At 36.6% G+C, this 13,016-nt stretch overlaps 1 protein-coding gene across 1 annotated transcript in view; it reads left to right on the top strand.

Annotated features, from left to right (window-relative positions):
* Nucleotides 1-2,898: 2,898 nt before the first annotated feature.
* tok (tolkin) overlaps nt 2,899-13,016 on the top strand; it is a 66,578-nt gene continuing 56,460 nt past the window's right edge. Inside the window, exons 1-2 of the mRNA XM_069502349.1 lie at nt 2,899-3,052; nt 9,789-10,036. Coding sequence (XP_069358450.1) covers nt 9,847-10,036 — 190 coding nt within the window. The 5' untranslated portion in view covers nt 2,899-3,052; nt 9,789-9,846. The remainder of the gene's footprint in view (nt 3,053-9,788; nt 10,037-13,016) is intronic.

Below are 13,016 nucleotides of genomic sequence, written 5' to 3' on the forward strand. Positions count from 1 at the left end.
CCGGCATGCACCTGGCTCTAACTTTATATCACTTGCTTTGACGTCTATTGGTTGATGATGATGATGATGATGATAAATGACAAGATATGGTCAAGCGAACAAAATTTTTCATGGTTTTGGAACCAAATAAATCAGCGCTAGGTACCTCTTAGATACTAATGAACGACCCGTTTAAAATCCAGACGTCACTGAGGTTGCATTGGTGCTAAAGCACCACTGAGTCGGTGCCATTTTGTTTGTCCAATAGCCCTGTCCATTTAGGACTGGAAAGAATACTAAACAGAGACGTTCAATGAAACATTTTTACGTCCAAGAAAAAGCATTGTCAAATGTAACTCTTGAACGTTATCTGGGAGAGACGCGGCGTTTTATTTTATACATTTCGTTAGCAGTGAAGTGGTTTTGACTCCAGTGATTACAGGACAAAGCGGGCTTTTTGCTATCGCCAACTTTACGACTCATTTCAGCGGGACTTTCAAAGTATTCAAATTTCATCGTTGTACCTACTTATAGTCCGCGACAGGTCCAGATCGCAATCGGGGTATGAGGCGGAGGGACGCCTCGCACATCCTTTTAAATAATATATAGATAGACTACATCGTCATTAACCTACTGCCTGGAATCGCAGTCAAGTATTATGCGAAAGTGTGTTTGTTTGTCTTTCAATCATGCCGCAATGGAGACGTGATTTTTGCATGGATATACTTAATGACCCGGATAGAGTGATATAGGCTAATTTTTTTAGTCTGCAAAATCAAAGAGTTCCCACGATTTATAAAAACACAAATCCACGGACGAAGTCGCGGGCATCAGCTAGTCTATATATATAAAAGGAAAAGGTGATTGACTGACCGACTGACTGATCTATCAACGCACAGCTCAAACTACTGGACGGATCGCGCTGAAATTCGGTATGCAGATAGCTATTATAACGTAGGCATTCGCTAAGAAAGGATTTTTCAAAATTCAACCCCTAAAGGAGTAAAATAGGGGTTTGAAGTTTGTATGAAAGTCTGTCAGTTTTGAAGTGTCTATAAAGAAGTTTTGTAGTTAATGTTTTTGCAATAATTAGCAGTATGACATATTTTATTAAGCTCATATTATGTTAAAACCTCATAGTTTAAGATCAACCCTCTAGGGTTTAAAAGAGGGGTTTAAAATTTGTGAAGTCCACGCGGACGAAGTCGCGGGCATAAGCTAGTAAAAAATAAAGTAAGAAATAGCTCAGTAAATACGAAAGTGAAGCAAATGTCAACCCTATAAAAACAACCCTTGTAATTTTAAAGAGAACTGCCAAACAAATAAGTGGCTATCAACACAAAGTGGCAGGGCTTATTGAATTCCTAAAATAGATTCCAATACCTACTCACCCTACCTACAGAATTACTCTAAGACGTGACTGAGTGCCAAACAGCCTATATCTACTCTACAATCTACACTGTTGTACAGAGGGTATTAGATGGACACAATATACAAGTGCGCTAGAAGAGGTGTGCCCACAGAAATCATTTGATATATTGTGGGTGTACCATACAAAATAGACTATGTATTGTGCCGATTCAAAAAATGTTGACAAAAACTTACTTACTGGAATATTTGAATTAATACTTAGTTTGGTTTTGGTTTTCAGAAATACAGTAATCTTTACATCTATAAGTTTCTTGTTCGGGTATTTTGAAATCATGATGGAATAAAGTATACACATACTTTTATATACCAGTGGTAGACTCAAATGTTCATGATATCCGTACAAAAATACATCTTCATGCTAGCAATTTTTGCTCTAGGATGAGTAAGGAATACATTTGGTTAAGAAAAAAATATATTTTGATCGGTTAAGATAAGAATATTAGTTTGGGATGAGTAAAGAACATGATAAATAATAAGATGAGACGTCATAGGATGAATACGGAACAACCCAGATGCATTTGACGATTCAAAAGTAATTGTAAAAGTTTCATTGGATAATTTTTATTTTTTTATTTTGGTACTTTCCTATTCATTTATATGCTTACCTAAATACATACAATATAATTGTACACGAACCCTAAAACATTACACTCCATTTTTTGGGCAGTAGTGTGATAAAAACGGATGATGTTTTCTTGTTTAACTGCTTTTGAAACATGATGTTTGTTCGGAATACCCATTCTCAGTGGCCTAATTAGGCAGTGTCCTTAATTTAAGATCCTTTATTAACAAAGCAACAATATTATTACGAACAAAACAATACTTAATAGTAATTAGATGTTTCTATGCGAGCAATTAAGACTGTTTACGAAACATGATAAACTTTAACATAATAACTACACAGTTTTGACAGACGCGTAAATGCAAGTACTGTCAGCATACAAACATAGAATAACATTCTTATTTATGACGAAAATAATAATAAACTAACTTATGCCCGCGACTTCGTCCGCGTGGACTCCTAAATTTCAAACCCCTATTTTACTCTTTTAAGGGTTGACTTTGGAAATATCCTTTCTTAGCGGATGCCTATACATACGTCATAATACCTACCTGCATGCCAAATTTCAGCCCGATCCGTCCAGTGGTTTGAGCTGTACGTTGATAGATCAGTCAGCTTTTCCTTTTGCACATATAGATTACGAACTTATGCTCGCGACACCGTCCGCGTGGACTACATAAATTTCATCCCCCTATTTTACTCCCTTAGGGGTTAAATTTTCAAAAATCCTAAATTACGTATGCCTACGTCAGAATAGCTATCTGCATGTCAAATTTCAGCCCGATCCGTCCAGTGGTTTGAGCTGTGTGTTGATAGATCAGTTAGTCAGCCAGTCAGTAACTTTTACACAGATTATTATGGATTTTTCTGTCAGCAGTACCGGGATGCTCCCGAGTGTGACACGAGGGTATCAGTTGTCATCAAGAGGCCGTGACGAGTGGCTGTCATTTGTGCGTGTACCGCTCCGACGCGAGTTACAGTGACAGTGTCATTATATTATACGCTTATTGTACAGTGACAGTGTTGTAATATACGCTTATTGAACAATACATGTTATTTAGTGGTTCGGAATTTGAATTTGTAAGTGACAACCTTATTCATGTTTGCTACGAATTTAAGACATAGAAAACTAAAGAGTAGCTTTCTTTGTTAAAAAATGCGCGCCAAACAGAGCCTCAATAGCTCAACTGGTAAAGGAGTGGACTGAAAACCGAAAGGTCGACGGTTCAAACCCCGCCCGTTGCACTATTGTCGTACCTACTCCTAGCACAAGCTTGACGCTTAGTTGGAGAGGAAAAAGGGGAATATTAGTCATTTAACATGGCTAATGTTCTTTTAAAAAATTAAAAAAAAAATTGATAACCGAAAAACCGAATAATTGAAATCTTTTTTAGAAAATAAAAAGTAGTTTTCTTTAATGTTTAAAAAATTGGGTTGGTAGGTTGTAGGTAGGTACTCTGATTTACGGGAATAAAAAATAGTCTATGTCAGTCTACAAGTCTTTAACATTTAACTATATCCACGCAAAACAATCACGTCGATCGGTTGCTCAATTGCGACGTCAATGAAGTATAAACCAACAAACAAACACGCTTTTGCATAATTATAATAGGTAGGTATTATGGGTAGTGATTTATAAAAAAAATTACTTATTTTTTTATTGAACCACCACCAGAATCATGCAAAAAATACATTATTTAATTACTAGGTGCTAAGTTGTTATACAATTCAAATTACAGGTGGCTACAGCATGCTTTAGACGGAACTTTTTCGTAAAGAATAGGTTTAAAAGTTCGCTTTGATTCCCGATTGTAGGTAGGTACCTACTAATTTTTTTTAAATGAACTTAAGTAGAATTTTCTTAACTTTGTGAGTTTAAAAATGTATGTATTGTGTTATCTAAGCCCAGTACCCTAAGCTTTACAGTAGTAACCCAATTACAAACTTCAAAATCAAATTAAGTTCTTAGGCGTAATGCACACCGACAGTGTTGAGTGGAACTGCGACGTGGCTTTCTTGATAACAACTCAAATTAATCTTTATTTACTTTGTCATAAAGGTTGCCAATGACGCGCGTTTCGCATCTTCTTTAAATTTTCGTGTTTTTGTTTTCAGCATAACAAACGTAGCCAAAGAATATAAATGAAGTCGAGTTTCAGTTTTTATTATATTGCATATCTGGTAACTCACCGTATTACAATCCCGAAAAAACTTTGATTAATAAGGAAACGACTCTCAGAAATAGGGAATACGACGTATGGAGAGAGAGAGAGAAATATTGTTATCAAAAAGACGGCTCTACTCCGTCTCCGTCAGTATGCGCTGACCCTTACATGGACCCTATAATTGTATTGACATAATAGGTATAGTATCAATAGACTTTTGACTAGCTCTATAGGTTTATTGTGCTCTATTATGAGATTTCAATAGAGTTCAAAAGATAGTTCAACTCCTTTATTCATAGCTTTATTGGGACACGGATGTACAGCAACATACACGAACATCACAACTCAACTTTTAAAAGTGATCTACTATATAGTACTATATATATATATATATTGTATGGTATGGTATATATATATATATAGTACTATATATATATATATATATATAGTGATATACTTACCTTCTTACTAGATACATTTCTTTATATCAGAAATTTTGAAATAACTAGGTACTAGGTCGGTATCTCATATTAAGCTCATCTGTTTTGTGTTCTTGTTGATACCTAATACCGTTTCATCCAATAAAATATTAAAATGTCCTTCAGTTGTAACTTGTACGTTATCTACTAAATATCCTAGCAAAAAAGTTTTTTTTTTCTTATATTCAGATGTATCTGATCTGGATGTGTCCGCTCCCTTCTTAGATTGAAAATCTAACTTGTAAGTTAGATTTTCAATCTAAGAAGGGAGCGGACTAACCTGGAAAGGGCATGGTAGTTTTTATTAAACCCATGCCCCTTTGGTTTCTACACGGCATCGTACCGGAACGCTATCGCACGGCTTTGCCGGTAGGGTGGTAACTAGCCACGTCCGAAGCTGCCCACCAGAAACGTACTTAGGAAGAAAACTTATTGTAGCTACTAAACTATCTAATGTCAACAATATCACAATTTTCCTCGTGGGAAAGGAGTCGACATGATTTCCTCCTATTGAATCAGGCAACCTTTCATAACTAATAAAAGCACTATTCTTTACCTTTCTAACTTTGTCCCAAAAGTTCAGAGAGTTCTTACATAGCCACAATAAGACATGTAAAAAGCTAAAAATATGCAAAAAAAAACCGACTTCAGTACGAACCACTAACACTAAAAAATAAAAAAATATTTAATTTATTACCCAAATATAATATTATGTAGATTTTTTTTTTTAATAAAAAATATTAGCCATGTTAAATGACAAATATTCCCCTTTCCTCTCCAATTAAGCGTCAGGCTTGTGCTAAGAGCAGGTACGAAAATAGTGCAACGGGCGGGATTTGAACCGTCGACCTTTCGGTTTTCAGTCCACTCCTATACCGGTTGAGCTATTGAGGCTCATATACAAGAGTTATTGTAGTTCTATAGTAATATTTTTTGGAGCCGGTGCCAATTAGCCGCACGAACCGTCTATCTACTCTTTATATTGTTTTGTGACTCCACATTGGCACCTCATTGGCATTGATCTTTACCAAATTAAAATGGGACCACCTCGGAAGTATATTCTACAAAACAAAAAAATAATCATCAAAATCGGTTCATATAATTGACGGAGTAATCGCGTAACAAACATACAAAAAAATAAATTAAAAAAACATACAGTCAAATTGAGAACCTCCTCCTTATTTTGAAGTCGGTTAAAAAGTGACTGTCTGTCCTACTACTGTACAACCTAAATACTTGAGATTTTTCATGTAGGATCTCTTGAACATAACTAGGATTTTCTCCGACACTCTGACCACTATAAGCTACGGTTCACTTACTGTCAGTGATGAAACTTGTGATATGAACTCGTATGTTCATTCAGTACTGAAGCGACTGTTCATGCCATGCGTCATTGTCAGTGAAAATGCGTACCTACCTACCTATCTAGTTTTGAAGATGGAGCGCGCTTAAGAAACTTCTCATAAAACGGCACAAGGCGACGGAAAAAAGCTAGTCGAAATGTCACAATAAAATGAAGAACTCCAAAAATAGATATCCATTATCAGATAATAGTTTGGTTTCCTCTCATATTCGATCTATTTAACCTGGCACAGAACACAAAGAAAGGCACCCCGTTACAATAACGTATATCATATCGCTTAGGTACTGATAATAGTGCCCGGGCCTTTCATGCCCCGTTATAATACGTAATAACTACCAAATATGTCCATACAAACTTGAACTTTATTACCATTCATTGAAGATGCAAAAAAGATGAACTGTTTCATATTGCATAAAAGGTCAAAGAACATAGCTGATTAGTTGCTACAAAGGTCGATAGTACTTAGAATATAGTTTATTGTTTTGCTTGCAATTTAAAAAATATATTTCTATATTATAATATTACCCGGCAGAAAGTAATGTACATCGGCCTTTAGAATGACGTTTTGGCTTTGTAGTGTCTCTGTTACTCATACCTATATGCAGTGGCGTGCACAGGGTTTGAAACCAGGGTAGGCACTAGTTAAGTAGGAACCTGTTCACTGGCAGGTCATAATGGAAAATATGCATTGAGTTATTACAACTATGAGCTGCACGCCACTGCCTATATGACGTTTTGTTGGTCTCAACGACAGAGACAACGCTCTACAAATCTGCTATCTCCTTCTAAAGGTCGATGTACATACTTTCTGCCGCGTATAACTGTAATATGTAGTGACTAGAGACTTGAAATTTTCACAGAATGTGTATTTTTATTGCCGCTATAACAACAGCTGATGATAAAAAATTCAAAATGACCTCCATGAAAATTTAAAAAAATATTAAAAAAAAAAAAAAACTTCCTACTCGATGCACGATGGTACGAAACCTTTTTTTTAATTTATCGACTAGCGCTTGGCTGCAATCAGACCTGGTGGCAAGTGATGATGCTCTTGCCTAGAAGATGCCTATTCACTCTTGACTTGAAGGTAGGTACCCATATTATAATACATAATTGGAGGAGAAAACAATGAGTGCACAAACGCCCTAAGTCGCACATTAGTTTGATATTATAGGTTTAGGTTGGTATGCCTATTATTAAGCAATAAATTAACACTTAATTAGGTAAATATAAACAGGGAGTGGGCTATAATGGCTCGCATATAATATAATATAATTATCTGTGAATTTCTCACTTCCGAGTGGACTGATAATAATATTCACTGGAATTGATTTAGTTTATTGACACCGCTAAACTAATTTTGATAATTATTATTAAAATATATTGTATGGAATAATGTATGCTCAGTCAAGACAAGTATTATTATATTTAGAGTGGATTAATCGATACTAAGCTTAATATTACATTAAGTAAAGTAGAATAGAATAGAATTATGCTTATTCGAGGTATCATAATATTATACTTACATGATGTAGGCAATATCGTCCTCTACAGAAATGCAACACCTCGAACAGGTAGACCAGTCAGCTTAAGTTTAGACGTCGAACGTCGACGACGAATGAATAAATAAAATAGAATAAAACAGGTTTTTAAAGTGCTTTAAGGCATAAAAGAATAAATAAGAAATAAAACATTTTAGTAGGTGTTGTAAGTTGTAAAAGTACGTACGCGAATGCTTTTTATCCCGGAAAAACTAAGTACCCTACCTGCGAGATCCCACTTTAAAAAAAACTTAGATTTGTTAAAAGAGTAAACCTAACATAACTATAATATTATGAGTCCATAGATAAATCGTTTGCAAAGAAATCCTTAAGGCTGGTGAAAGTGCAAAATTCACTAAGTCTCCGAACTCAACTCCTTATCACTACAGTACAGTCGACGGACAAAAAATTCGTCTCCCAAAAGCCGTTATCTTAACCCTGACCCCCGCAAGTTATCGCCAAAAGTTCACTACGCAGCAACGGGTGGTTTTTCCTCCTACGTCCTACAAAGATGATAAACACTTTATTTCTTAAACTAGCGACCCGCCCTGGCTTCGCATAGGTGCAATGTAGAAACTAATGTGGTGTCAGTGAGGAGTAATTCTTCCAACATTTTGTTCAAATATCGTCATATTTCAACAAATTAATACAAACCAATAATAAATTATACCTATAAACCTTCCTCTTGAATCACTCTATCTATTGGTGAAAACCGTATTAAAATCCGTTGCGTAGTTTAAAAGATCTACGCGTTCATACATACAGACAGCGGAAAGTGACTTTATTTTATACTATGTAGAGATAACCATCAAAACAGTTTTTTTTCTTGATGAAAATTATACTTTTAGAATTTTATGTATGTAAATATGTTGCAAAAAAAGTAAATCACAAGTGAAATCCATGATAGATGTGAAAACTTCTATAGAGGTAACGGATGTCTATGTTTGAAGCATGCCCGTAGGTTAGTATTGGTTTTAGGTAAATGTGCGTAATCAGCGACGTAAGACGGATGCTTCAAAACACGCGTTGTAGGAATACCTGAGCTAGAGCTTTATTTCTTAAAACTAATAAAACATGAAACTTGTGGTATAGTAGACAGGAAATGCGTTGTCCGTGAGATAAGGTAACAGATTACTTTGTTGATTTGACTCAATATTCGCAGCTCGATAGTTGACAAACTCGTTAGCAACAATTCGACAAGACGAATTATTTTAACCAAAACTTTGGGTGAACTTCGAACCAAAGTTCAGAGGATAGTTTACAAGTTTACGTTTTGCATGATAGACGATCATTGTGGCAAAGAGGATTTTCAGTTTCTGATGTTTTAGATCTTTTTCACCGGCTACCCACGGTGCGTGATATTGCGGACGGATGCGGACAAGCCCGCACCGACGCATCATGGGAAGAGTATCGTTGTCGTCGTCCAAGCCTCGTGCGCGATGCGTGGCTGTCCGTGGTCGTCGGCCGTGCGTGATAATCCGCACAATCATACACCGTGGGTCTCAGGCATTAGATAAACAATGTGGCAAATTTTGTTGTCGGTACACAACCTGTAAATCAAATAAACAGACTTAATCTAATGCTATCCTTTTCCGCAGGCAGCATTATGAAAGGGATGTTAATCGATCGAATCAAATTAGATCTGGTTCCTCCTTCACCTTTCTACTATCGTACCGCAAAGCAGCGCCAAGGTCTACACGTATTTTCACGGACTCGGGTCGGATGAGTGCGTAACCGCCGTTAGGGGTTGAATTTTCAAAAATTCTTTCTTGGAGAATGTCTTCGTCATAATAGCATGCAAAATTCAGCCCGATCCGTTCAGTAGTTTGAGCTGTGTGTTGACAGATCAGTCAGTCCGTCAGCTTTTCCTTATATAAGTATAGGTAATAGGAAAATTGTAAAGTAAATAATATGCTAATTTACATTATTTTGATCCCTATTCTCTCTTTCCGGTCCATTTTTCTGTTCATTACTCCATTCGCGAAATAAGTCTAAATAAATTCCAAAATCTCGCTTTGTTTATGGTAATGATGTCCTACTTATTCCGCTTGATGGAATTACGTCCTAAAATATATTTTTATGGTTACGTCACCGCCAGTTAGGTATTATGTTCAGAGATACTTTCTTAATATTTTTTTATTTACATACAACTTGCCTGCGTTCTTGCCTAGTGGAAAGCGTAGACCGCGTTCCATAAAAAAATATTACTTATGGTGAAGACGTAAAAACTGTGGTATGATACTTAACTTAATTTTTTTCTTGTTTCAGGTAGTATACGAGTTTTAAAAATATGTCATAGTGCTGTGTTACGTAAATATTTGTCAAAATGACGTTGTGGTGCAGTGTGGCTGCTCTGACAGTCGGCGCTACACTGACTCTTTTTGTGTGTGTCGCGTCAGAGGTAACCTTTGTGGAGGGGAGAGAAGAGCCTCACAGATACACAGTAGATGAACTGCTGTCAACGCATTTTGAAAATAAAGACTCTAATGATATCGGGATGGATCCTTGTAAAGCCGGTAAGTAGTTTTTTTAAAAGTTTATGTTCGTTCGTCGTATAGACAAAATGTGTAGCAGTGACTGATTAGGGGAGGGGCGGGGGAAGGGGCGTGGTCCACGTCGTATCTAGAAGGCCTTCAAAGTGCGCACCTTGAGAAATCCTTGAGACTTGAAACCTTGAGAATTCTGCATGCCTGAGAGTTCTCAGTGATGTTCTCAAAGATGATTGAAGTCTGCCAATCTGCATTTGGCTAGTGTAGTGGCCGTGGGCTATGGTCGAAACCTTTCTCATTCTGAAAGCACACCCGTCGGTTGATGATGATAATTTACAGTACATATAATGCATAAGTAGGTGATGTTTTCCATTCACAATGCGGCGCTAATTAACGATAATTATATCACAGAAGCATAAAGCAGAAGCAAACAAACGCGCGTTATAACAGCCAACGTGTGAACGACGCCTAAAAGTCAATAAAGCCCGCATCCAGCGAGCCGGAAAACCGGCAAAAACCGGACAATACCTGCGCAAACCCGCTTTGGCAGTGAAAGACCCTCATATTTGTTTTGACAGTCACACAATGAAATGAATGAAAATCCCACCTATTCATTGTTAATAGCTACATTAGGCCCTTTCCAAATACAGTGGGGATCTTAAATAGAATTGTTAGTAAGTATAGGTATGACTCTATCCTATACCTACATATAAAAATATTTATTTTTCTATTCTAATAAAATTTTCCTGACAGACTGATCTTATATGAAACAAAGAAAGAAGAAAGAAAAAGAGTTTTTTGGTGCCACAGAAAGTGCACATAAAAAATAAAATAATCACCCAAAATAAGGTGCGTGGTTTGTGGTACCAAAATGGACTCCACTCAGCATTTGTTGCTAGTGATCCAGAGGAATCGAGCCCTTTAGCAATAATTTTAAGGCTCAGAGTTCTTTTTAGTGCTCACTTAACGGAAGAGGCTCAGCCGTAAAAAAAGGCTGTAGCCCTTTTTTGGTTTGAGGCTTTATTTAAGGTTTAAAAATTTAGAGCCCTAGTTTGGGCTCGAGTCTTAAATTAAGGTTAACCTTATTTTTCAGAATCTAGGTTAAAATAAAAGCAATTTATTTTTATAATAATTGATAAAAATTACATTGACATAGAGTGTATGTATTACTCGTATGTTACGATACCTGTGCCTTACCCATGTGCCATTACTAATTTCACAGTAGGTATAGTACATTCAATATTAACTGGTGTGTTTCCACTTGAGACCGTCATTAGCAATAAAAATAGGATTAAGTCGTGGCGGGGGAATTCAAAAGAATCAACACTGGTTGGTTTGCAACAAATTATATAAGGTTGAACCGAACCGGCTCCTTTAAAAATGAATGGGCTCTATGAGTGTTTGGTTTATTACCCCTATTGTTTACATGGCATGTCGAATGTAATCCTATTGTTATTGCTAATGACGGTCTCAAGTGGAAACACGCCAGTTAATATTGAATGCACTATACTGAGAAGTATACAGGTGTTAGCGACAGCGAGGCATGCCCTATCTATTATTTTATCTATAAAAGCCGCCCGCCCTACTTACATTCATCGCTTTAAATATGTCGTAAAAATGAATTCATAAAGGCTTTTACGCCAGTGCGTGTCAGGGGAGTTGTTTGTGCTCGTTTCTAAACTAAAGAGTGGGGTTAGGATGAGTTTTAAGATTTTACATCTCACCAACGCTGATAGTAAATAGTAAAATGTAAAAAGTAGTAAACATTGACCTTGATTGTGTCGATTAAAGCACAAATTTGTCCATACATTGTTGGTAATAATTTGGGAAATTTCACAAAGGGTAACTGCTAATCACCGATTTTCCAAAATTCCAATCGAGGAAGCTGGGCCGGGTTAGCTAGTTTAAAATAAGATCGTAACATACAAGATTTGAATTTTAAGGAGAAATGTCTCTTTCGTGCGAAGAATATTTCATAGTAAAAGTAGAAAATTTTATCTTGATAATGAAAAGCCTAACTAGGCGCAAACATTTCATAAAGTCGAATAGTAAGGTAACCCTAAATACGCACATTACTAAGTAGGTACATGACAATATTCAAAACTCCGATTTCGTCGATTCCTAGGTAGATACTTTAATGAAAGATGACTGGTCTAAAAGCAATAAGTCATCACCATCATGATCAACTCATCGCCGGCTCGCTACAGAGTACGGGGCTCCTCTCAGTGAGTAGGGTTTTGGCCATAGTCTATCACGCTGGCCATGTGCGGATTGGTAGACTATAGCAAACATATTGGTAGACGAAAGCAATAAGTATGTAAAAGTAATTACGGAAAAGTTTAAAATGTTCGGACAGCAACAAACCAACCGGTTGAAACAAAAGGGGTATACTTAAATAAAATACTCAAACAAAATGAGCTGAAAACATTACAAACAGATAAATTTAAAATCCCACGCATCAACCTCTGTCTAACTTTCCACGTCCTTGTTCTGTCCATGTTAAAACCGAAGAGGTGCCACACCTACTATGGTAGAGGCTGGAATGTCCCACAAAACAACCTCAATCTGGAGCTCAAGCATAATCAGTGTGATAAAGTTTTCACACGGCTTTTGCAAAGACTTACTTGCAGTTTTACCGCAAGAACGAACCGCTAGAAAGAGTGACTGGCAAATAAAAGTCATGCTATTCGTCATCAAGTAGGTGAAGAAAAAGTGCTGGTAATGTCTCGCAAAGCTACATTAACCTGCATGACCTGCAGCCTCAATACGATTTGTGTGACAGAGACTTCTCGTACCTTTTACAAAGACCGTTCAATGAAAACTGTGAAAAAACGTTGTGGCACTGGTTGTGGACCTCCTGGCCTTGAACAAGACGACCAGTCGCACTTTTTGTCATCTAGTACATTGGCGCTAAACCTTCTTTTACTCTGTTTGTCAATAAAATCGCTATCTTTGTCAAAATTGCATTTAAAAAAAATGTTTTTCATTACAATACATTTTACAACTT

This window comes from Maniola hyperantus, chromosome 12 (genome assembly GCF_902806685.2).
Source record: "Maniola hyperantus chromosome 12, iAphHyp1.2, whole genome shotgun sequence".
Classification (NCBI taxonomy): Eukaryota; Metazoa; Arthropoda; class Insecta; order Lepidoptera; family Nymphalidae; genus Maniola; species Maniola hyperantus.